Below are 23,457 nucleotides of genomic sequence, written 5' to 3' on the forward strand. Positions count from 1 at the left end.
TTCAACATTAAAACATGACAGGATTGGCATTTGGTTGTTTTTCCCTTGAGAGTTGGTCAGATTCTCCTGGTTCTTTGTATGTTGAGTAATTTGGGATTGTATCTTGGATATTTTGAATATTACATTGTGAGGTTCTGGCTCCTGTTAAAATTCTCTGGAAAAAAAGCACTTTTTTTTGCTTTAGTAGACAATCAACCCAGTTAGGTTCAACAAATTCTTTCTGTCTGTGGGTGCTGGTTCCAATGTTAGTTTTCAGAGCCTCTGCTATGCTGTTTGGGTCTGTTAGTACATGTACTATTCAAGGGTTAGTCTGGACCTCGGGTGGGTTTGTTCTCCTTTGTTCTCTCTTTGCAGCTTTGTTCTCAAAATTGTTGCTATGCTTCTTTGGGCCTGTTCTGCACATGTGCAGCTTGTGGGTGAGCCCAAGACTTGTATTGGTCTCAGAAATAGGAGGTTCCCCTTCTACAGCTCTCTCCTCTCTGGGATTTTCCCCATACTTGCTAGCTCCAAGGGGCTCTTTTACCCAGTTCCTCTGATCAAAATGACAAGTTTCTCAGTTTTAGTCCCTTGTGCTGTCATGCAGATTCATGTGACAGGGGCTACCTTTGGGGTGAAGCTGTGAGGCGAAGACAGGAAAAAATAATGAGGATTGACCCTGCATTCTTTAGAACACAGGTGCCTTTTTTTCCCAGTTTCTCTGGCCAGAGAGACTGGTTTCCTCTTGGGATTTTAGGTGTCTACACGGCCACCATGGCAGTGCCGCTAAATGACTGGGACTGGCCTCAGGAAAGGGCCAGAAGAGGAAATAAACCAGAACAGGAATTCCCTTTACACTCTCCAGCTCTAAGGAGCTTCTTTTCCTGGTCCTCTGACCAGAAAGAGGGCATATCCCTTGGATTTTCTTGCTGTTCCTGTCCATTGCACAGTTCTGTGACTCAGACGACCCCGGGGTCAAAGGTGGGAAATAAAAAAGGGGAAAAAACCCCAGGAAACTCACTGCCTGGTACTAATCACTCTTCAAATTTTGACTTTCCAATCTGCCTGCCATTGTTTACTTTTCAGAGTCTTTAGGTAGTCTTATCTCTCAATTGTAAAGAAAATATAAATAGGTAACAGTTTAAAAATGGTTTTACTATTAATTTTAAAATATATTAGCAATATTAGTAATAGCAATGGCCAACACTTATATAGTATTTACTCTGTACCATGCACTGTTCAATCAATGAGATAGGTACTATTATTATTCCCACTTGGCAAATAAGAAAGTTGAGGCACAGAGAGGTTAAGTAACTTGTCCAAGATCACACAGACAGTAAGTGATGGATCTAAGATTCAATTCAAGCAGTTTGACTCCAGATTAATCACTGCCTATACTGCCTTTTAGTACGAAAAATTATTAAATCGAGTAAAGTGATTTAAGTCAAACTGAGCCTTGGCTTCAGAACCCTCTATTTCTTGATATTCAACAAATCTGTATTTGCAAACCATATTTTAGAGCAATAAATACTTTTTTCAAAAAAAAATACTAAAGACTCTGACACTTAAATCTCTCATAACTAAATATAAAATAATTTTAAGCAAACCTTTAGCATGTTTCATATTATAACCTGATATTCTGGCCAGAACAGTCTGTATCCATCGTGCCAGGGTCATATGTTGAGCAACAGCTTCTGCATCCTCACTGAAAAATGATATTTAAAAATCATTAAAGCCATTGGCACAAAGTCAAACTGAAAAGGTGAACTTGTAGAGTCTTTCCCTAGATAAATGGCTGTATGAAAAAGTCAAATTCCTCCAGATTAACTTTGTACATCATAGAAACACGTGTCTAAAAATGTAGTATTGAGGGAGGGGAACTTAAAAAGTACAAGGAATAAGAATCTACCCATCTGCCCATCACCTAGAAGTAATAAACATCCGTACATGGAATCATCGTTCTAGTTGCTCAAGTCAAAAACTAGGTGTCGTCACTGATATTTGATTCCCTCACACCCCACCTTCTAATCTATCAGTTAGTCTTACAGGTTTTGCCTTCTAAATATATCCCAGGTTGATCATTTCTCCCTACCTCTACTATTACTACCCTAATCCAAGTCACATTATCCCTCACCTGGACTACTTCAATAGACTAACTGTTCTTCCTGCTTCCACAATGGTGTTTCATTATTATCTGTGTATTCATCACACAACAGCCATGGGGATCTTTTAAAAATGTAAATCAGATTGTATCACTCCCCTATTCAAAATACTCCAATGGTTTCTCATTACACATAAATTACAATTCTAAGTTAAACTTAGCTCCCAGGCCCTTTTATGATCTGACTCTTTGCTTGCTCCATTCCAAGCATGCTGCCTTCTTGCTGTGCCTTGAACATGCTGATGTGTTCCTACCTCAAGGCCTTTGCTCTTGATATTGCCTGTGCTTGTATTTCTCTTCTCCCAGAGAGTAGCACTACTGTCTTCATTCACGTCTCTATTCAAATGTCATCATCTCAGAAAGGAGCTCCCTGACAACACTGTCCGTAAATAGCCTCATGCACTGCTCTGTCTCTAGCCCTTTACCCTGATGCTTTAGTTTTTTCTTACTATTTCTCACTACTCAACACTTTGTATTTATACATTTATTGTTGGTCTTTCCTCTCTGTGATGAAAAACTCCATAAGGGCAGTGACTTGATCCAAACTGTTATTAAGGGCGAACAGAAACAGTGTTATTAAAAAAGACTATAAAATAGCAATTTTCTTATTGAAAGGAAAGTCTTGAGTGAAGCTAAAATATATAATGAACTGTGCCAAAATTCACATATCTGGGCACAAATTTGACCTAAGAATTTTTTCAGTTCTCAGAAATGAAAGTGTACTGTGAACAGTTATGACCAATTTTTTAAAAAAAATACCAGCTTATGATTAGTTTTGATAAAGTTTTTGTGTGCTCTTAACTTTAATATCTTAGATTATATTCATGCTGATTTTCTAAAAGCAAAAGAGGCAAATATATTCAACTACACAGGTAAGTTCAAGTGCCAAATAAAAATGTTACATAAATTATGTATTTCGGATCCTAAGTAACAAAATTGTTACTACAGATGAAAAGTGTCACAGGGTTCGGAGAGACTCAGCTGCAAGGAATAGTCTAACTTTAGAAGGGATTGCCCTGAAGCATCCTATTCTTAAAGATATCAAGGAAAGAAGGTGCTGAATATTCTTTTAGAGACTACTTTACATGGTTAATAATTCTTATTGTGTAAAAAAGGCTTGTACAGGCTAACAAGAAGTTGGAAAGTTAGTTTATTTTACTATGATTTGTTGTATCTTTGTCTTCATGTGTATAATTAGGTAAGGCTTTGGAGTCAGGTTTGGGTTCAAATCCTGGGTCTGTCTTGGGACAAGTAAAAACTACTCATAGTCTCCAATTCCTTATCTTTAAATGGGAATAACAGTACTTACCTTCACTAGACTATTTTAAGTATTAAAAAAAATAAATGTAGCAAGTGCTTGGTAGAGTGCCTAGAATATATCAGTTACTCAAAAAATAAATAATAAATCTTTCTGATGCCACCTTCTTCCTCAAAGATGACATTCTATGTCCCATTACGCTAAGCAGAAAATTTCCAAATTAGGTTTTCTGATGACACAGAATAGTAGAGATAGAGTAACTACTTATTGACCCTATTTACCAAACCTACAACCTTTGAACTCTTTTGTTGTGGAAACATGTTAAAACTGTTTTTATCAACAAAACCATTTTCTTTATTGAAACTTAGGTCTATCATTAAAAATTCAGTGAGTTTTAAAGAAATTGAAATAATAACAACAATAATAAATAGTACTGTTATCATCAGTTAGGACAGTGAAGAGTACAAAATACATAATTGAGTGTTCTAGTTGTCATAAAGAACGAGTGAATTTGCTGTTAAATTCTGCTTACAGATGGTCAGAATATAAAGGTTTAACAACTTAGTCTAAATGTTCAAAAACTATCCAAAGACATATGATGAATCTAGTGTTCTTATTTACTTTTATAGTTAACATTTTGTCCATGTCTCTACAACTATAGCATTTGGATCTTCAGAAAAATAGAATTAAAAATAATAATACAAAGATCTTTAATGAAACCAAATTCCAAATAGCAACTCTAATGGTGGCAAAGGACTATTTGAAGGAATGAATCTTCTTTGTATCTTTTCTCTTCCTGTGAATGTGAAGATAGAGATCAAAGTTCTATTGCTTTAATAGCTGCTGGAAGATATATGCACAACATATAGATTTGAATAAATGAATATTCCAGATCTTTTAGAGACCAAAAATTGGGGCTTTTAATCATATTTTTTAAGTAGAATACAAGTTATGAAATGAAAGAGTATTAATACCAAAACAGGTACAAATGAAAGGATTAAAGACAGCTTTTCAAAAAATTGACCAAAACATAAATTAAAATATACCTGCTTATCCTTTGCGGTTGTAAAGGAATAATGGGGATCACAGTATTGCACAGAGACTTGCAAAGAGGGCAAAGATATTCTCCACTCTCCAAGTCAAACAGGTCAACATGAATGCGCTGCTGAGAGCTCAGCTGTACAGCTTCAAAATATCTGCAAAATTCCAAGACATAGGTTCATTCAGAACTATACAAGTATCTTTGCTCTAATACAAGTGAAAAAAATCTGGAATTTTTGCCTCAACAAATGTCTTTAGAATTTATATGCAAAAATGCACAAGTTATAATTACAGAAGAAATAGGATGCCCATTCTTTTGGGGGCAAACTGGAAGACACATCAGGGAAGAAATAAATTTAAAATAATTTAATGAATCCTAACTTGTCTCCTGCCTCAACAGCATGGAGATACAACGTAGACACTACTTCCGTCAGTTTCCAATGACCAATTGAAGTAGTAAGGGCTATTACAGGAAGAGAGGTATTTTAATCCAATGCCAAAAGGGTAAATCGTATACAAAAGATTTCCCAGGAATTATATTTCTGAATTTTTATCTCTTCCAGAGGTAGAACTAGAATTTCATTCCCTATTCTATCTCAAAGATACTTTTCACTCTATGTTTTGAGTGGAATGAGATTTTTATAAAGATTACTGCTTTTTTTACACAAATACTGATCAAAAGCAACTAGTTAGTTTGTGGAGAGCAAGTACAAAAGAATAGTGAAATGTTAAGTTGATAACTTTACACACCAATGTCTAAGGGTGATAATATAACGAGTACCAAGCAAACAAACTTAGTACTTAAAACTGCTTCCATTATTCAAATAAGAAGGAAGGAAAGAAGACATGGGAAAACATGCCTTTTTGTGGCCTTTAGTGAACTTCAATATTCCTAGTTTCTTTCAAGAACATGTCAGAAGATCAACTTACTTCTGCCAGCACACTGCATGCATTACATGACCACAGCTTCCTGTGTAAGTTCCATAAGCCAAGTCTGGATCCATGAAAAGTGGGTCCAGGGTTTCTGGTACAGGAAGATGAAAATAAAGGGTTATGTACTCACCTCTCCCACAGTCATAAAAAGGGGTGAGGGGAGAGGTTTATCAGGTCTAAAATTCTAATCATAAACTTTCTTAGGAACGTCCAAGAAAAGTGTCACAATCATGATAGCAGGATATATATTCTTAATAGTAAATAAAAAGAGGAAAATATAAAGCTAGACGTCCAGGTATGATTCTAAAATTAGTATGGATTAATGACAACTTCTATTCTTGATTTACATTTTTATTTTGAACATTGCGTTTAAGTTGCATTATCTTGGTTGTTGAAGTGATTTCTATGACTCAAGCACAATTTACTTTTGTAATTTTAAGAGTAATTTGACTGGGTAATTTTAAGGAGTCTTTAGGAGCATTACAATCTACTGGATAAAAGCACAGACTATGGGGTTCAAAATCTGGTTTCATCACTTATAACTCGTGGCCTTGGGCAAGTTATTTAACTTCTCTGCACCTCAGTTCCTTCATCTGTAAAATAGAGTCAATACTGGTATCTAATTCATTGAGCTGTTGTGAGGATTAAGTGAGTAAATACACATAAAGCACTTAATAAGTGCCTGACACATGATAAGTATTCAATATATGTTAGATTTTTTTAATCATTATTATTCTTAGGGTATTTTAAAAATAAAGCAGCTAACTCCTGATGTGATCTAAGGAATAGAATACATTACCTAAGTAACATTTCTGCCAAGAAAATGTTTAACATGAACCTACTCCTGAGGCAAAAATCAGACAAATCCAAAATGTAAGACATTGTATAAGACAACTGGCCTGCATTCTTCAAAAAAGTTATGTCGTGAAAAAAAAAAGGCAAGTGATTATTCTAGATTCAAACAGACTAAAAGACACATAACAAAAGTAATGCATGAAACACGTCTGTATCCTAAATGAAAATAAAAAGTCTAGCTAAAACAAAAAACATTTTGAGGGCAGCTGGGGAAATTCGAATATGGATTTTATATTAAGTGATATTCCTGAATTATTATTAATTTTCTTAAATTTTATAATGGTATGGTAGATATAAAATAGATTGTCCCTAGTTTAAAAAATGCACGAGGAAATATTTAGGGATGAAATGTCATGATGCCTACATCCCACTTTCAAATGGTGCAGCAAAGAGAAACGGAGATAGATAGACAGGCAGACAGACAGATAGACAGAATGAACAGTGTGGCCAAGTGCTAACAAAAATTAAAATAAAAAAATAAAACAAAGGAGCCAACATGGCATGTAAAAACCTAGAGTCTATTTTTTTATATGGGTAAACTGTGATCTGATCAAACAAGGCTAAATACAATCTCACTCCTAAATTTCTTTCAGATAGTAATTTTTCTAATTACATAAGAACGAAAAGAAATGCTCAAAAGAATATTTATTAAACAATACATACCCCCTGAGAGTTCTATGGGTTTTCCCCTGTGCTGGGTTAAGGCGGTGGATTTCTGGACACAGGCCGATAATACCATGGCATTATTTTCTATTTTCACCTCTTGTTCTTCTTGGCAGAGGATGCATGTCAGCACCTCCTTTTCAGTAACAGACGGACCCCGTTTAGGACCCAAAGCAATTCTAGAGTAGTCACTGACTGCTGGGGTGCTACCAAGAGAAACGACCAGAAATGAGGACATATGTTTTGGTCACTTGTCTTTATATTTTGGTAGATTTTAAGTAACTGTAGGGCAAGAACTTTAAGAATAAAAATAATAAAATAAAAAGGATATTTAGCAATATTAGCTTAAAATCTTTCCCCCTTGATTTTTCTAGCTTTTATCAGTTAATTTGCTTATTAGAAAATACATTTTGTGTTGCTAAGTACAATAAAAACAGATCACCAAGTAGAATGTATATTACAATTATATTTAATTTACTGTACTAGAAGCTGGGTTATCTGTTTTTTCTGATTATAAAAGCAATACATGCTTATTTAGAACTTTTGGAAAATCTAGGAAAATATAAAGAAGAAAATAAAAAGCATTATACTCTCACAACCTAGAGATAACCACTTGTTTATTTCCTTCCAGTCTGCTTTCTATTTATAACTTTGTTTTACATAATTAAGATCACATTACAAATAGAGATTTGCGTCCTACTTTATTCACTTATATCTTAGTTGTTTTCTCACGTCATTAAAATTTCTTCATAAATATTATTTTTAAATGGCTACACACTACTCTTACTATATGTGCCATAATAGTTTGAGCCATTCCCTCTTATTAGGCATTGAAGTTTCTATTCTATTTTGGAAGCTATTAAAATAAAAAACTTACAACTTAATGATTTAGCAATTCTTAAGATCTACTCAATGTGTGCAAGAATAATACTAGCAAATATTTAGAAAGCACTAATTGTGCTGTGAGGCACTGTTTCAAACACTTTATGTTAACTCATTTAATCCTTCCAACAATCTTATGAGGTAGGTACTACTGTTACCTCCATTTTTTAGATGAAGAAACTGAGGCCTAGAGACAGTAAAAGACTTAGCTAATGACTCATCATTAGGAAGTAGCAGAGCCAGGATTTAACTCAGGTGATCTGACTTCACAGGCCACACTCTGAACTACTTTACTCTGCAGTACTGTCTCTCCATCTGTGCAAGAAGCTCCCTGTAATGTCCTAGATCATTCCACAAACTAGAAATAACTTAAACGTTTATTATCAACATAAATGAAGTTACAGAATACAAAGCAGTTTTTAAAAGGTGGGTCTCAGCTAGGTGTGGTACCACCTCCTAGGAGGCATCCAGCAATATGTGGTAGGGTTTACTTTTCGGTTATCATAAGGACTGGAGGGCACTATTGGAATTTAGTGGATGTGGGGCCAGAAATGCTAAATGTCCTGCAATTAGTGGGGTACGAAGAAGAATTGCTGCCCAAATGCCAAGACTGAGAGACACTGCTCGTTTTACATGTAAGAACATATACAGATCTCCAAGACACACTATTGAGTGAAAATGGGAAGCTGCAGAATGATATGTACGTAATACCATTTATGCCAATAAACCAAAAGACTGAATGACACTATATAATTTCTATGGTTATATATATTTGTGTGTAATAGCATAGTAAAAATTCTAACAAGATATACATAAAACTTATAACCAGAGCATCTCTGAGGAGAGGCAAAAAGGGATCAAGGATTTGGGCCAGTGCTCAAAGGAAACTTTAGCTTTATCTCTAACATATCACTTTTAAAAGGAAAATGTGTTAATACAATTGTAATTAAAATTTTGTTTTAAAAAATGTAAGAGAATATATTTGTGACTTTGGGACAGGAAGAGCCTTCTTAAACAAGATACAAAAACATCAAAACTCTAAAAGACTGATAAATTTGTTTTTATCAACACTGAAAACTTCTCTATGGCTGAATTTTATAATTAATGTTAAAGAAATAGAGACAAAATATGGGAAACATGCAACGAAGTTTAGTATCCATAATTTTAAAGGACTTCTGCAAATAAATAAGACAAAAGCAAAGCACCCAAAAGAGATGGGCAAAGAATAACAGGCAGTTCCCAGAAGACAAAACATAATAGGCTGGTGAACAACCATATGAAAAGATGCTCAATCTAATACTAAACAGTCACCAGGGAAATTCAGACTGGCACAAATTTATAATATTCATTATATCAAATAGTTTCAGGTACTGATAATAAATATTAAGTATTGGTGAGAATGAAGGAAATAGGCACTCTCATACACCATTGGGAGTAGAAATTGGTAAAACTCCTTGGAGGGTAATACGGAAGGATCTACTAAAATTTTAAACAATTATGACCCAGCCCTTTCAATTATTAGATTCCATCCTTGAGAAGTACTTGTACAATTGCACAAAGGGGCACATACAAAAATGTTCTGACACATTGTTTGTAATAAGGGAAAAACAACTTAAATATCCAACATCTGATAAATAAAATATTGTATATCCACACTACCGATTACTATACAACAGTCATAAAGAATGATGTAGATTCTACACTACAGATATATACGTATTGACATGAAAAGATTTATAAGACATTGAGTGAAAATGTAAGCTACAGTACAAAAGGTATGGTAAGATAAAAATAAACCCACAAAAGAACACAAAACAAGCCTCTTTATTTATTTATGCACACATGTTTATAAATGCATAGAAAGAGGTCTAGAACAATACTTATTTATAACAATGGTTATCTGTGGAGAAAGATCAGGAATGTAGAGGATGGTCAAAGGGGACTTACTGCCTTATCTGAATTGTTTTCAACGAGAACATATTCATAATTTTATGTATGCAATCAATCAGGCAATAAAAATAAATAATGAAAGCATTAAGGCCATTAATTAACTCTGAATACACTTTTGTTTATATCCTCTTGTTTGGAAAAATATATAGTAGCCTCTTTTTTCATTACTTTCTAAACAGTATGCTGTTAATAGGTAATATCTAGAGGGTTGGGACTTCTGCTTATTGTTTAAAGTTTTGTATTAATTTCTAGTTTTATTACTATAGTCAGCCAAGGATAGCTTACCTTCATATCTTTTTTTTAATCTTTAAAATAAATAGTCTTTATTCTTTGTGGTCCTTGTTAGCATACGCAGCTTCAGAATTACAGACACTCTATGTAGAGTATAATGTTTCTACTATTATTGCAAAAGTACAATTTCCTGAAAGTATCCATAACACACATTGTTTTGAATAGCAGTGAAAGCTTGTTTTTAAAAATGAGCATAGGAGATATTTTCAATATTTTAAATTGGAATGCTTTTCAAAGTACTGTTATTTTGCCTCCTTCCTTTTCTCATCGTATCTACAGAACAGCCCACAGACTACGGCTCTCAGAAGGTTAACTGATTTCCCCAAGAGCACATCATAGTCAGGACTCAGAAAACCAGGTTTACTGATTCCCATTCCAACATGCTATCTATGACTATAACTATAGGCATTGTCTTCTTTCTCTTTAAGAAAAAAAGAAAAACTAATATAAAATACCTTTTTCAGATGAAGGGTTTTTTTCAATCTGTAATAACTGCAGTCATTTTTATCAGAAATCATAAAAAATGATGTGGACTACATGAACTGATATAAATGTGTATCTAAAAAAGCCCATGCATACAAGATAACAGGAGTTGATTTCTATTTCTTTTTTTTTTTGGGAGGAAGATCAGCCCTGAGCTAACATCCATGCCAATCCTCCTCATTTTGCTGAGGAAAACTGGCCCTGAGCTAACATATGTGCCCATCTTCCTCCACTTTATATGGGATGCCACCACAGCATGGCCTGACAAGCGGTGCATTGGTGCGCACCTGGGATCCGAACCTGGGGCGCCAGCAGCAGAGCGCGAGCACTTAACCGCTACGCCACGGGGCCAGCCCTGATTTCTATTTCTGTTGTTCCCATCTTCATATCTTTTTGTGCATAAACGTTCCCAACAAACCTTACTGGGCACTTGAACTGTTTATCAACATAAAATTAAATTCAGTAAGTACCTCAGAGCCTTCAATGTGCCTTTCCTAGCTTAAAAATAGTGTAATTTCTCTTACTATAAAATATATTTTGGAAAAACATTATTTAAAGTGACTATGTAATATTTCCTCCAAAAAACTGACTTGCTAATTTTTAGTTTTGCTTAGTTTTACCTCTCTTCCTCCATAATGGAGTCTTCTTTCCCAGACATTTCTGATGTACTGTCATACATGAGTTTGTGAGTTTCAATGAAGTTTTTCTGTAAGGCAGACATCTGAGCCATGATCTTCTGGCGATGCAGCCTAGCAGCTTCGGCTTTTCTTTTTCGTTCTGCTTTTTCTTTATCATGAGTAATCTGGGTATTAAGAAACCACAAAGATTAGGTAAGATCAAGTGTTAAAATTTACATATACTATTTCATCAGGCAAAATTTCCTAGAGTAAGAATCTGATAGAACTTAATTACCCCTTGAACCTAGATTCAATCTAATGTCTCAAAATTAGCATACGGGCTCCATCACATTATAGAATTAGTTGCTCCTTTGGTTATTTAATGTAAAAGGCCAAGTACCTGAAATATCTAATAAACTGCCTCTTATATTCAATGCAGGTACATTAAGAAATAAAATTAAATGAAACAAAATTTTTAAATCATTTGTTAATCATTTAATCATTGACATTTAACCAATTTAAACCAACTTGATGATGTCTAACAGTTACTCCTAGATGCACTGCTAAGACTGAGAACTTTAAAAATATTACTGAGGTGTATTGGTGCCTTTTTATTGTTTATTCTAACTTAAGTCCAGTGTTTTTCTTTTAGGAAGGATAGTTAACCACAAGTAATAATATTCTAATAATTTTAAGATTAGAATCATCAAAACCTGATTTGTTATAGAAATTCATAACCCAAATATTACTGTATGTCACTGAATCTAAGATGTATCATTATCTTATGTCCACTAAGAAAAGAATGTTGCAGATTAAATTATAAGAAACCATTGATGTAAGGCACATCCCAATTTCAGATATTAAAATATTTAAAAAATTAATACAATATGGTATTTCCAATAGAGCTCCACTATACATCAATTTCCTCTGCTTTTGTAAAATACATATATTATACTGGGTAACTATGTCTCAAGTATCGCTAATCCCTGCAATATAGAAACACAATGAACAAAAGAAGATGGACATCTCACGTACTTTACAACCAACAGATTCCTTCCAACAAAAAGCAGCAGCTCTCTTATACCAGTAAAGTTCAAAGCCAGAGATAAACGTCACCATTATTATGTTATTACCTCATCATTCTTAATAGATTCTGATCCTGATGTAGTTGCTACAATTAAACAAGATTTTTCTCTTAATCGTTTCACTGTGTCAAACATCTGTGAAAAACAGATGAAATGTTAAAAGATTCAGTTAGATTGACCAGGAAAAGAAAAATTTACTAATCTGATTTTGCCACCATGTATCCAAATGTCTTTGACTTAAACTATTTATATATATATATAATATAAATATATATATAAAGTGACTCCTGACTGTGACAAACACCTCCCCTCGTCCATCAATCAGCAACCCAGCTAAGGAGGTGGTCGGGTAGCAAAATCAGCTGATTCAGTCTGCAGCATAAATGACAGTTCAATTTACTTTCTTAATAAAGGTAGAACTGTTATCTACTTTACTTCCTTTGTTTCTGTTTTGGTTTTATATTTTAAAATGATTACACTGGTGAATCTAACACAAATACTAAATATTCATGAAATTTAGTTCAAGAAAAATCTTAATAACAACATCATTATCTTATAGTTACACATCCAATTACATCAAGCTTGTTTAAGGAGTGTCTCTGATTAGGTAGTAAAAAGGGCTGACTTCTTGAAGTACAAATCAGTACAAAGATCTCCGATTGATATGAATGTGGAAAATAACCACTCTATAGTCTAATTATCAAAACAATTTTTAGCTGATAACATCAGAATATTTTACTAAACACTGTGAGTGAGGAAGCTTTATAACCCTGGCTTCATGTTTCCATGTGGAGGGTTTTCTATTAAAACATTCCTGGCCTTTCTCCTTACCCTATTCACTCCTCCCCAAAGGCACTGCCATCCTTCCAATATTTCAAACTCCAAACCCAGGAGTCATCTTTGACTCCTTGATTTCCCTCATCCCTTCCATCAAATCTATCAGCAAGTTCTATAGATTTTACCACCAAATTACACCAGAATCAGTCCGGCTTCTTGCCATCTGCATCCTAGCCTACAACATGCTCATTTCTTACCAGGATTACTGCAACAGTCTCCTAATAGTTCCCCTGCTTTTACTCTGATCCCTTATAATTCATTTACCCCACAGCAGCCAGAGTGATCTTGTAAAAATATAGACCAGATTATGTCACTTAAAATCTTTCAACGGTTTCCCATTGTCCTCAAAATTAAAATCCACCACTTGACACCTGACCTGTAAGGTCCTATATAACCTGGCCCATCTACCTCTCTGACCTTGTTGCCTACCTTCCTCTCCTTCATCCCATTGTGCTGCAGTCACACTACCCTTCTTTCTGGCTACCTTAGAGCTTTAGCACTGCTGTTCCTCTTTCTGGAGTACTCTTCCAGATTTTTATAAGGCTGACTCCATGTCATTCAGTTCCAATGTCACCTCTTGAGGCAGGCCTTTTCTGACTACCCATTTAAAGTCACCCCCTACTCATCTACTCAATTATCCTGATAGTTTCTTATTTATTGTCTGTATCTCAACTAGAGTGTATGCTCCATGACAGCAAGCTTATCTGTCTTGTTCAGAGTCTAGAAATGAGCATGGCACACAGTAGGCATTCAATTCATGTTGAATGAATAATGACAAATGAATAAATCTTTACTTAAGAAAACGCTCCACTAAAACATAGAGAAAATAGAATTACTAATATGAAAAAATATGAATGACCATGAAAATCAGTAGTAAACGACTTTACAATTAGAGAACATAGTGGTTTAATTTTGGAGGCAAGCAGAGGATTTTTAAATGTTTAAACCAAGATATGATCAGTTTAGTTTTCAGGTTTACCTGGAGTATCCATGTTATCATGTCCTTCTGGCCTTCTAACTGGGGAATTCCTTTGAGTTTTTCCAAAAGCATCTGTATATTTTGAGCATTCATGGCTGAACTTCCCAATCCTTTTTTAAAACACAAAAATTACATATCATAAATGTGTGTCTTCAAAATTATGTACAAATTATAATTTATAGCTAATGTTATTCACACTGATAACCAAAGTTTGCAATCAATACGTTAACTACATTAATTTTTCAATGGAAGAATCTGCAATTACATGAAGTACTAAGTACTAAATTAAACAACCTGAAAAACTTGAATTACTTTAGGTCTTTCTCATATATTTTCCACTGGGGCTGTTAAGTGAAAGCTACCCTTAACGATCTTCTCTTGCCCTTCCTCCACTTACGTCACTGTCTAGCGAAAGTACTTAATGAAAACCAAAGCTCCCTAAAATATGGAAGTGGGAGCTGTTATATCCATAAACAGAATAGGTTTATGATGTCTTCAGGGATCTAAAAAATACAGTGTGTAAATAGAAAATGAGATGCCTTTCTCCTATTGGTCTTATAATCAATGTCCCTGGAGTGTGCTTTGAAAAAACTATCTTAATAAGGTAGCATTTAATAAAAATCGAATCTAAACTTATCCTATTCTTCCAGGTTGAAAAGAGTGCAAAAGGAACACATTATCATTCACTCAGACTTCTGTAATCATTTTAAATTTAGGAACGTTAATATCTTCTGTAGATGGGTAGTATGAATGTTATGGTTCATGCAGCAGCAAATATTTGGTAATACTGAGACAAGGAACGAAAGCAAGAAACCATCAATGTATGCAGCCCTTCCAAAAAGCGGGCGAGGATTATGCAGTAAAAGGACTGTAGCAGGGGATTTAAGAAATACATTTGTATTGTTGAAAATATTAGTTAAAAACTAAAGATGCTAGAAAAAGACAAACAATTTCAGAGTTCTCTGTGTTTTAAGGATTGAAAGATTAAAACTATGAGAGCTAAACTTTCAATTACAAATTGGTAATTAGCTGAAACTGTGTTGAAAAAAGTGATACTAAAAACATACGTGAAGCTTTATGGTAAAAGTCAAATGTCACTTCTTCTTCAGGAGCTTTTTGAAGCTGTTGCTTTTCTTCTAATAAGCCCAATGCCAGAATATGAAATGCCTGAAGGAGGAAAATATGAGAAGATTTTTAAAGTTGTACTTCTTCAGGTAAATATATTTTAAATGGAGGTATAAAAAGAAGCAATCTGATATGTAAAAAATGGGGAAAGGTTATGAATAAGCAGTTCACAGAAAGAGAAATGATACACACATGAAAAATGTTCAACCTCATTTACATTTAAAGAAATCTGAGTTAAAACAAAATCATCCTATTTTTTACCTATTAGAGCAGCAAAAATTTTAGAGTTTAGGAAAATAACAGAGCTGGCAAAGGTGTGGGGAGGCAGGCACTTTTCACTACACTGGTGATGGGCAAGTAAATCGATGTAAAATTTTTGGAGGTCAATTTGACAATATCTATCAAAAATAGAAAGGTACAGACCTAGTATTAGGAATTAGCACAATAGATACACTCAAGTATGCAAAGACATTTGTACAAGGATGTTCCTGTTAGTGTTCTTTGTTATACAAACACCTAAAAACAATCTAAATCTCTCTTACTAAGAGACAGGTTAAACGCATTATAGATATCCACACAATGGAATATGTAGCTATCACAGCTTACATGTGATAATGTGGAATGATTTCCAGAAGATACAAACCTTTATCAGTGCTTATCTCCTAGGCAGGGCACTGGGAGGCAGGGAAAGAAATTTTAACTTTTGATTTCAAATATATCTCTATGGTTTGAAATTTTTTACTGCATGTATTTACCCCTGTTATAACAAAAATGGAGATAAACATACAGTATGACAGCATTTAGAGACTCCAGCCCAACAACAGCCAAGAAAAAGAGAATTTAGTTAGGGACCAGCCCGGTGGCATAGTGATTAAGTTTGCACGCTCCACTTCAGTGGCCCAGGGTTCGCAGGTTCGGAACCCAGGCTCAGACCTACACACTGCTCATCAAGTCATGCTGTGGCAGCGTCCCACATACAAAATAGAGGAAGATTGGCACAGATGTTAGCTCAAGGACAATCTTCCTCAAGCAAAAAAGAGGAAGACTGGCAAGAGATGTTAGCTCAGGGCCAATCTTTCTCACAAAACAAAACAAAACAAAAACAAAAACAAGAATTTAGTTAGGCAGGTGCTAAATAAATATCCAGTTACAGCTACCAAAGGTAGCATTATTAAGTAATTTACCTATAACGGTATCAAGAAAAAACAGCTGCTTCCACTTAATCAGCTAATTCTCATAATAACTCTATGAAATAATTACACTTATATCCATTTTACCAATGGGGAAATTATTCTTTGCTCCTAAATAGGAAGTGAGGGGCCAGCCCCAGTGGCCTAGTGGCTAAGTTCAGCACACTCTGCTTTGGCAGCCTGGGTTTGGTTGCCAGGCACAGACCTACACCATTTGTCTATTAGGGGCCATGCCGTGATGGTGGTTCATGTATAAAATAGAGGAAGATTGGCAACAGATGTTAGCTCAGGGAAAATTTTCCTCAGCAAAATAAATGAATGAATGGATGAATGAATAAATAAATAAATAGAAAGTGAGGTAACCCAAGATTCAATCCTAGACCTATCTGTCTTCAAATCTTTATTATTCTGTCTCCTCATAATACAAGTAAAATAAAAAATATAGAAAATAATGATGTAATAATGATATGCCAATTTATTATTAGCAGAAAACAGGACTTTTAAAAAAAATATATATAAATGATTCCCAAGAGTAAGTATGCTACAAACATGAGACTATGTCACTAAGGAAATCTGTGCCACATGTAAGCTATTTTTTTGAGTCCTTTTCTTTTTATTGAGGTATAACTGACATACAACATTATATTAGTTTCAGGTATACAACTTAATGATTCAATATTTGTATATATTGTGAAATGATCACCACAATAAGTCTAATTAACATCCGCCACTATACATAGTTACGGGACTTTTTTTCTTGTGATGAGAACTTTTAAGATCTACTCTCTTAGCAACTTTCAAATATGCAATACAGTTAACTATAGTCACCATGCTGTACAATTCACATCTAAGCTATTTTTAATGTCCCCTAGGTCTCAGGTGCTCTAGTTGTGGTTCTGACTGAAGTTAGAAAGTTAGACCAGGGATCTCTAAGATCTCTAGGAGTTGAAGTAGAGAAAATATTTCAGGTATACATACCATCTGGAGCATCCCCTCAGTCCACAAGTTAGAATCTGTGTCTACTGCCCGCTCAAATATGGTCCTGAGAATGTACATCATGATATCACAATTGAGGAGGTTAACCACTTTGCTGAAAGCAGGGCAGAATTCAGGAGGTGGTGGTGGTGGTAATGCTATGGTGGGCGGGAGATGGATGGCAGAAGAGACAAACAGGTACATTTTTATTTGGGTTCTCCTATATGCTAAACATGCACAACAACAAATGATTTTTGTTACCAAACTTTACAGCATTGAAAACATTAATGTCAAGGGAAATATAAGTCACTATGTCAGTCACCCAAAATAAACTCCATTTGCTATCAATTTAAATTTTATCACTACTGATGTAGGCCATATCTTAACATGTGAACAAGAGACAAAGAGTTCTTTGCACTTCCATTAGTTGCCCACACTCAAAACAAAACAAAAGAACACTGTACACTTTGCTGATACAAAATCACAGAAAATAGTCAAAATGAGTCAATTCAAAATCTCAGTTTTTACCTTCATCTTTGTTTTCTTGTTTTCTCCTTTTCTTCTGCATATGTTCAGCCTATGAAAAAAAAGTTTATCTTTAAATACACTGCTTGGCAAGCATGAAACCAATGGAATACTTTGAAGTAGGCAGGAAAGATCCACCAACCTACCAAAATACTTTATGTATTGAAGTATGTATTCCAAATGCTAAACTTGTCCCAGAAACCAAATGACTGTTCTAGGGAAGGCCACTGCAAAATAGATGGGTAATATCCCTTGTCAAGAATTTAGCCTCCATTGTTTCAGTTAACAATATTTACCTAGTGCCTATTATATACAGGGCATTGTACTATGGGTTGGAAATTATTGATTTTATAAGGACAAAACTAGATATCACCTTAATTAAGAAATCAAACTTAACATCACCCTTAATGGAACAAATAGATATTATGTGCCTACTGATGTGATATATCACCTATGCAGTATTCTTGCCCCAAAATGTTTAACTTGAATCTAATCATGAGAATACAATCAGACATATCCAGAATATAGGATATTCTAAAACACAATTAGTCTGTACTCTACAGAAAGGTCAACATTATGAATGACAAAAAAGGCAAAAAGATTATCCTCTATTAAAGGAGACTATAGAAACATGATACCAAATGAAGTGCATGATCCTTGATTGAATCCTCCTCCCCCTAAGACAGCTATAAAGGCTATTTTTAGTATAATAAAGAAATTTTGAATATTGCCTGTATACTAGATTACATTATTGATTCCATTGTAATTTCTTTTCTTTTTTTTTTTTTTTTAATTATTTTATTTTATTTTTCCCCCAAAGCCCCAGTAGATAGTTGTATGTCATAGCTGCACATCCTTCTAGTTGCTGTATGTGGGATGCGGCCTCAGCATGGCCGGAGAAGTGGTGCCTCGGTGCACGCCCGGGATCCGAACCCTGGCGGCCAGCAGTGGAGCGTGCGCACCCAACCACTAAGCCACGGGGCCGGCCCTCCATTGTAATTTCTTGGGTGAGATAACAGCCTCTACTAATGAGAACCAGTATGAAACAACAGAAAAACCAGGAATTTTTCTGTGGAGTTAGAAAGCATACGGCATTTTAGGTTTCTTTACTGAAGAGCATAACTTTTCCTACCTTGCTATGCTGTGTTTTGGAGTAATGATAAAAGTACATGTTGAAATCTTTCAATGATTCATCTTTCAGTTCATAAACTCCGTGACCTGATACACCTGGTTTCCTAAATAGACAGAAAATACAGAGGTGAACTGCAGTGTTCTTGAAGCATAGAATACCGACAAAATAAGAACCTAAAAAATAATGTGAAAGTCAAATCCAGAGGAAGAAAATATATCTCATTCAGCTTCCATAAACTGAAATGGCAAATTTCATTCCAGTAGTAAAACTAAAAACCTACATTGGGAGCTCAAAGTCTTGATAACAGCTAAGCTGTGTTTCATAATTATGAAATTCAAACAAATCTGAGGAAGTTTATTTTATACTGCATAGGCCGGATCCCATGCCCTACTTAAATCCCTAAGGCTTCTTCTTTAGCCTCTGAAGTGTAAAGCTTGCCTGCTCAACTAAAGCACATTGCATTATCTAAGGTCAAATCTAAAATGGCAGTGAGACATCATGTCCTTAGCAAATTGTAGATGAAAACACAGTGTTGAATACTCCGTACAGCACTATAAGGAAAAAAAGCATCAAGGCTAAAAAGAGTAAACCATATTTGTTCTGCACATTAAATAGCTTTTGGTTTCAACTAAATTCTTAAGTGAACTATTTCACTAAACATTATTGGAGCATAAAAAGACCTCCATCGTCTTTTTAAAGTTATTTGAAACTAGCAATTTACCTATAAATGCAATACTATAACAAGTAGAAATTCACTACCAGTATCAATTTTTTAAGTTTCAAGAATTAATCTACTTAAAATCTTATTTTCATTTTATATATCTCAAAAAATCAAAGGATTATAAAATACTGTGTTAAGCCTACTAGAGAAAAGTCTAAAATTAGTATATAAAATAAAAATTTATAGACTAAATAAAGTCATGGCTCAGAATTGATGGAAAAGAGACTACCGGAAAGATTTCTTTGTTTACTTACTGAGTTACCTACTATCATAGATATTTCTCATTCACCTGCCCAAAATAGTCTTCAACAAACACATACTAAGTGCCTATTGTGTGCCCCTCATTCTCACTCCTTCTAATCTGTACACCATTCTTCTTCTTGGGAGTTGAGGCAAGAGCTTCTACAACGTATCCAGAGTACAAGAACAAAGATCAGTCTACTTCTCAGAATACGTATAAATATTAAGTACTTACTTAAATGTGGCCACTTTATTTATGACATTCTCTAAGCCAGTTTCATTATTTTCCTGTTGAAACAATATTTTTGTCATTTTTACCTTCATATAATGACTTTCTTCTCTGACTGTAAACTGAAATACATTTTCAACAGCATTCCTGAAGTACTTTGTAAACAATAAAACAAGATCAATTTCCAATATTAAAAAAATAGGTCTAAAACCAATTAGCTTTGTTTTGAGGGACCAATTTCTTAGCAGAGATAAGACCTATGTATAAACTGCTCAAGGAAGAAATTTTATCTAAGTTTGCCCTCATATGCATACACACACACACACACACACACACACACACACACACACACATTACCAACAGTTCAAAGAAAAAAAGCTTTTCTTTAGGCAGTATGCTCATCACCCACATCATTTAAGCACACGTCCATGCTGTACTAATCCCTAAAACCAATGTAGTAAGATAAATGGGATCTACAGCAAAACACATATGTAGATGTCCAAACGTATTCTGGCTTCCGCAATTCAAAAATTTTTTTTCTGATCGGCCTGAACTTTTCCTTGAACAAAAAATATTATTATTATTTTTTTATGAAGTCATTTAAAATCAGGATAAGGACCTAGTCAAGATACTAAAGTAAACTCAGTCTTATAAAAATTAAGAAATTTAGTCTCCTTAAAAAAAAATGTACTTAGGATAAGCAGTGAAAAGTTAGCATATGACCTAAAGCATTTTTTTTGCAAAGTATAGTAGGTAATATCACTAGTGGTATGTGAAATTATTTTAGGTGGCACACAAGATATATTTTTTAAATTTTGAATAGTTAATTCACTTATTTTAATATATATTAGAAAAGAAATAATCTAGGATGTCAAACCTACTATTTCATGGATATCATTGCTTAGCAAGATGCTAAAGAAAAACATAAGTTAATTTGAAAATGTATTAATAATTATAAAATCGGTATATGGAGACGCAAAATTTACGAAGGTGATATGCCAAATGATTACAGTTTGAGAATCAGTTAACAATGAAACTGAAAAAATATACAAATAATTTAGGGGGATAACGACCAATTTGCCTAAGCTTATCTCTATTCTACTTCTCTGAAAAGCCTTCAATGTGTAGATAAGTCTAATTCTCTTTTAAGAATCATTGTTCTAATTCATAATGAAATCTCAGGGGAAAAATATGAGACTGATAATCTTTAAGACTATTACTTCAGTATCACTACATACAAAAACATAAACAGCACCTGTGGCGGCCATGAGACTGCACCGTGCAGACCTTCAATTAGAGGGAATAGACATACTAATGTAGGCTCACTCTGGGAGACATGGGAAGGCATCAAACTTGATTAGACTACCCAGCAGTCTAGGATGCTTCTATCTAACCTTCCTTCCCTCTTTCCTTCACCTGGAGTCAGACTTGCATCACAGTCTGATGGTTCCCCCAGCCTCTCCCAACTCCCTCACCATTTTCTCTCACAGGCATTGTTCCTAATAAAATCTTAAATGTTTTGTCTTGATATCTGCTTCTCAGAAGACTCAGACTAACTCACCACCTAAATAGTCTCAGTATTTCAAGGAGTCCCCTTTTCCTCCGGAGAAATCTTATTTTAAAATAAACAAAAAGAAGGGGGCTGGCCTGGTGGTATAGCGGTTAAGTTTGCGTGCTCTGCTTCGGCAGCCTGGGGTTCACAGGTTCGGATCCCGGGCGTGGACCTATGCACTGCTTATCAAGCCATGCTGTGGCAGGTGTCCCACATATAAAGTAGAGGAAGATGGGCACAGATGTTAGCCCAGGGCCAATCTTCCTCAGCAAAAAGAGGAGGCTCGGGGCTAACCTTCTTCACCAAAAAAAACACAAAAAGTCAAGGAGTTTCTTGTTCTACAATGTTTTCTAAATAGCCAGAATGTTTCTAAAATGTTTCCTAATGCTCAAAAGCCCAGAATTAAAGTTTATACCACTAAAAAATGAATGGTGATAGCTTTACATCTGCAAAATTTACTAAAGAAATTTTCCTAAACCTTCTAAGTAGCTTCCAATTAAAGAAAAAGAAAAAACTATCCCATCTTGAGGTGAATGGAGTAAAAAGCAAAATTGGACTTACATTCTCCGGTAAATTTTTGGCAATGGCACTGTGAGGCATGGGTTCAATACACAGCAAGTGAATAATTTCTCTCATTGTGACCTCTTCTTTGGTCACGTTTCCCACTCCAGGTACATAACGCTCTCCTAATACAAATGATGAAAAGAAAAACAATTAATTGTTTCTATTTAAATCTCTTCCCACCTGGAGCACTTAATACACAAAACATTGCATTAAATTAAGTCTATGAGGGAGGGACCAAAAATTATTTGGACATGTTCCTAAATCTGAACAACAAAAGTCTATTTGCTGAAAGACAGAGGAAGAAAAATGAAGAGATCTGAGGAACAGAGGCTTTGTCTGAACTTCTACACACACACAAACATAAATATACATACACATATACATTACAAACAAGGCCCCTCAACTAAATTAGCATGTGTTTCTAATCCAGAAAACAAGGCAAATGGCATTGAATTAGCAGTGGCCATCATTGAACAAAAGCCTTTTTTTCAAGATCTTCCACAATTTTGTCTCTACTTGTTATTAAGAAAAAACAAAGTGAAAACTGAAAAACAAAATACTTAAAAATGTCTTTATGGGTTAAATGACAAAACAGTAATATGTATCAAGAAGGACTAGTGTTGCTAAAATGCCCACGTGATCAGGTTTCCATTTTTCATCTCAATAAACCGCCAAATGGAGAAAGAAAACAGCTAAATTAACTATGGGAACTTCATTGGTGGAAGCAGCATCTGATTCCCATTGTTTCAATAAGGCTTACAATATCTGGCCTTGTCACTACGGATTTTCAATGTTACAACATGTGTACAAAGTCCTATGATATCTACAAGAGGGTTATTAGAAAGACAGGAATCCTTTGCCTAAGACATTTGATGAATTCTACAAATTAGCCAAAGAATGACTTATTGTTAAGTGAATTCATTTCCAACAGACTCATTCCTCTTTACATTTGTAAAGCACTTTGTAATTTTCAATTTTTTTTCCCACCAAAAACAGCATCCCCTAGAAGTTTAGTGCTAGGAGGAACCTTTGAGGTCATGGAGATTCCCTTCACATTTTACAAACAGGAATTTGAGACCCAAAGAATGTAAATGGCACGCTCTTGATGGCTGACAGCAAGGCCAAGACTAAATCTTCTGATTCCTAATCTGAATCTTTTTCTACTTCTTAATGTTTTTTCTATTATAAAATCA

General features: G+C 34.7%; 1 protein-coding gene across 2 annotated transcripts in view; it reads right to left on the minus strand.

Annotated features, from left to right (window-relative positions):
• UBR1 (ubiquitin protein ligase E3 component n-recognin 1) overlaps positions 1-23,457 on the minus strand; it is a 143,140-nt gene that overhangs the window by 38,618 nt on the left and 81,065 nt on the right. For both annotated transcript variants that reach the window (XM_058541380.1, XM_058541379.1), the window contains exons 21-33: positions 22,262-22,386; positions 20,155-20,207; positions 18,959-19,061; positions 17,830-17,878; positions 17,305-17,459; positions 15,079-15,178; positions 14,012-14,121; positions 12,244-12,330; positions 11,114-11,295; positions 6,888-7,093; positions 5,367-5,460; positions 4,442-4,591; positions 1,584-1,681 (exon numbers count right to left, since the gene is read on the minus strand). In XM_058541380.1, the coding sequence (XP_058397363.1) occupies positions 1,584-1,681; positions 4,442-4,591; positions 5,367-5,460; positions 6,888-7,093; positions 11,114-11,295; positions 12,244-12,330; positions 14,012-14,121; positions 15,079-15,178; positions 17,305-17,459; positions 17,830-17,878; positions 18,959-19,061; positions 20,155-20,207; positions 22,262-22,386 (1,512 nt within the window). The remainder of the gene's footprint in view (positions 1-1,583; positions 1,682-4,441; positions 4,592-5,366; positions 5,461-6,887; positions 7,094-11,113; positions 11,296-12,243; positions 12,331-14,011; positions 14,122-15,078; positions 15,179-17,304; positions 17,460-17,829; positions 17,879-18,958; positions 19,062-20,154; positions 20,208-22,261; positions 22,387-23,457) is intronic.

Source organism: Diceros bicornis, chromosome 5, assembly GCF_020826845.1.
Source record: "Diceros bicornis minor isolate mBicDic1 chromosome 5, mDicBic1.mat.cur, whole genome shotgun sequence".
In the NCBI taxonomy this organism is placed as follows: domain Eukaryota; kingdom Metazoa; phylum Chordata; class Mammalia; order Perissodactyla; family Rhinocerotidae; genus Diceros; species Diceros bicornis.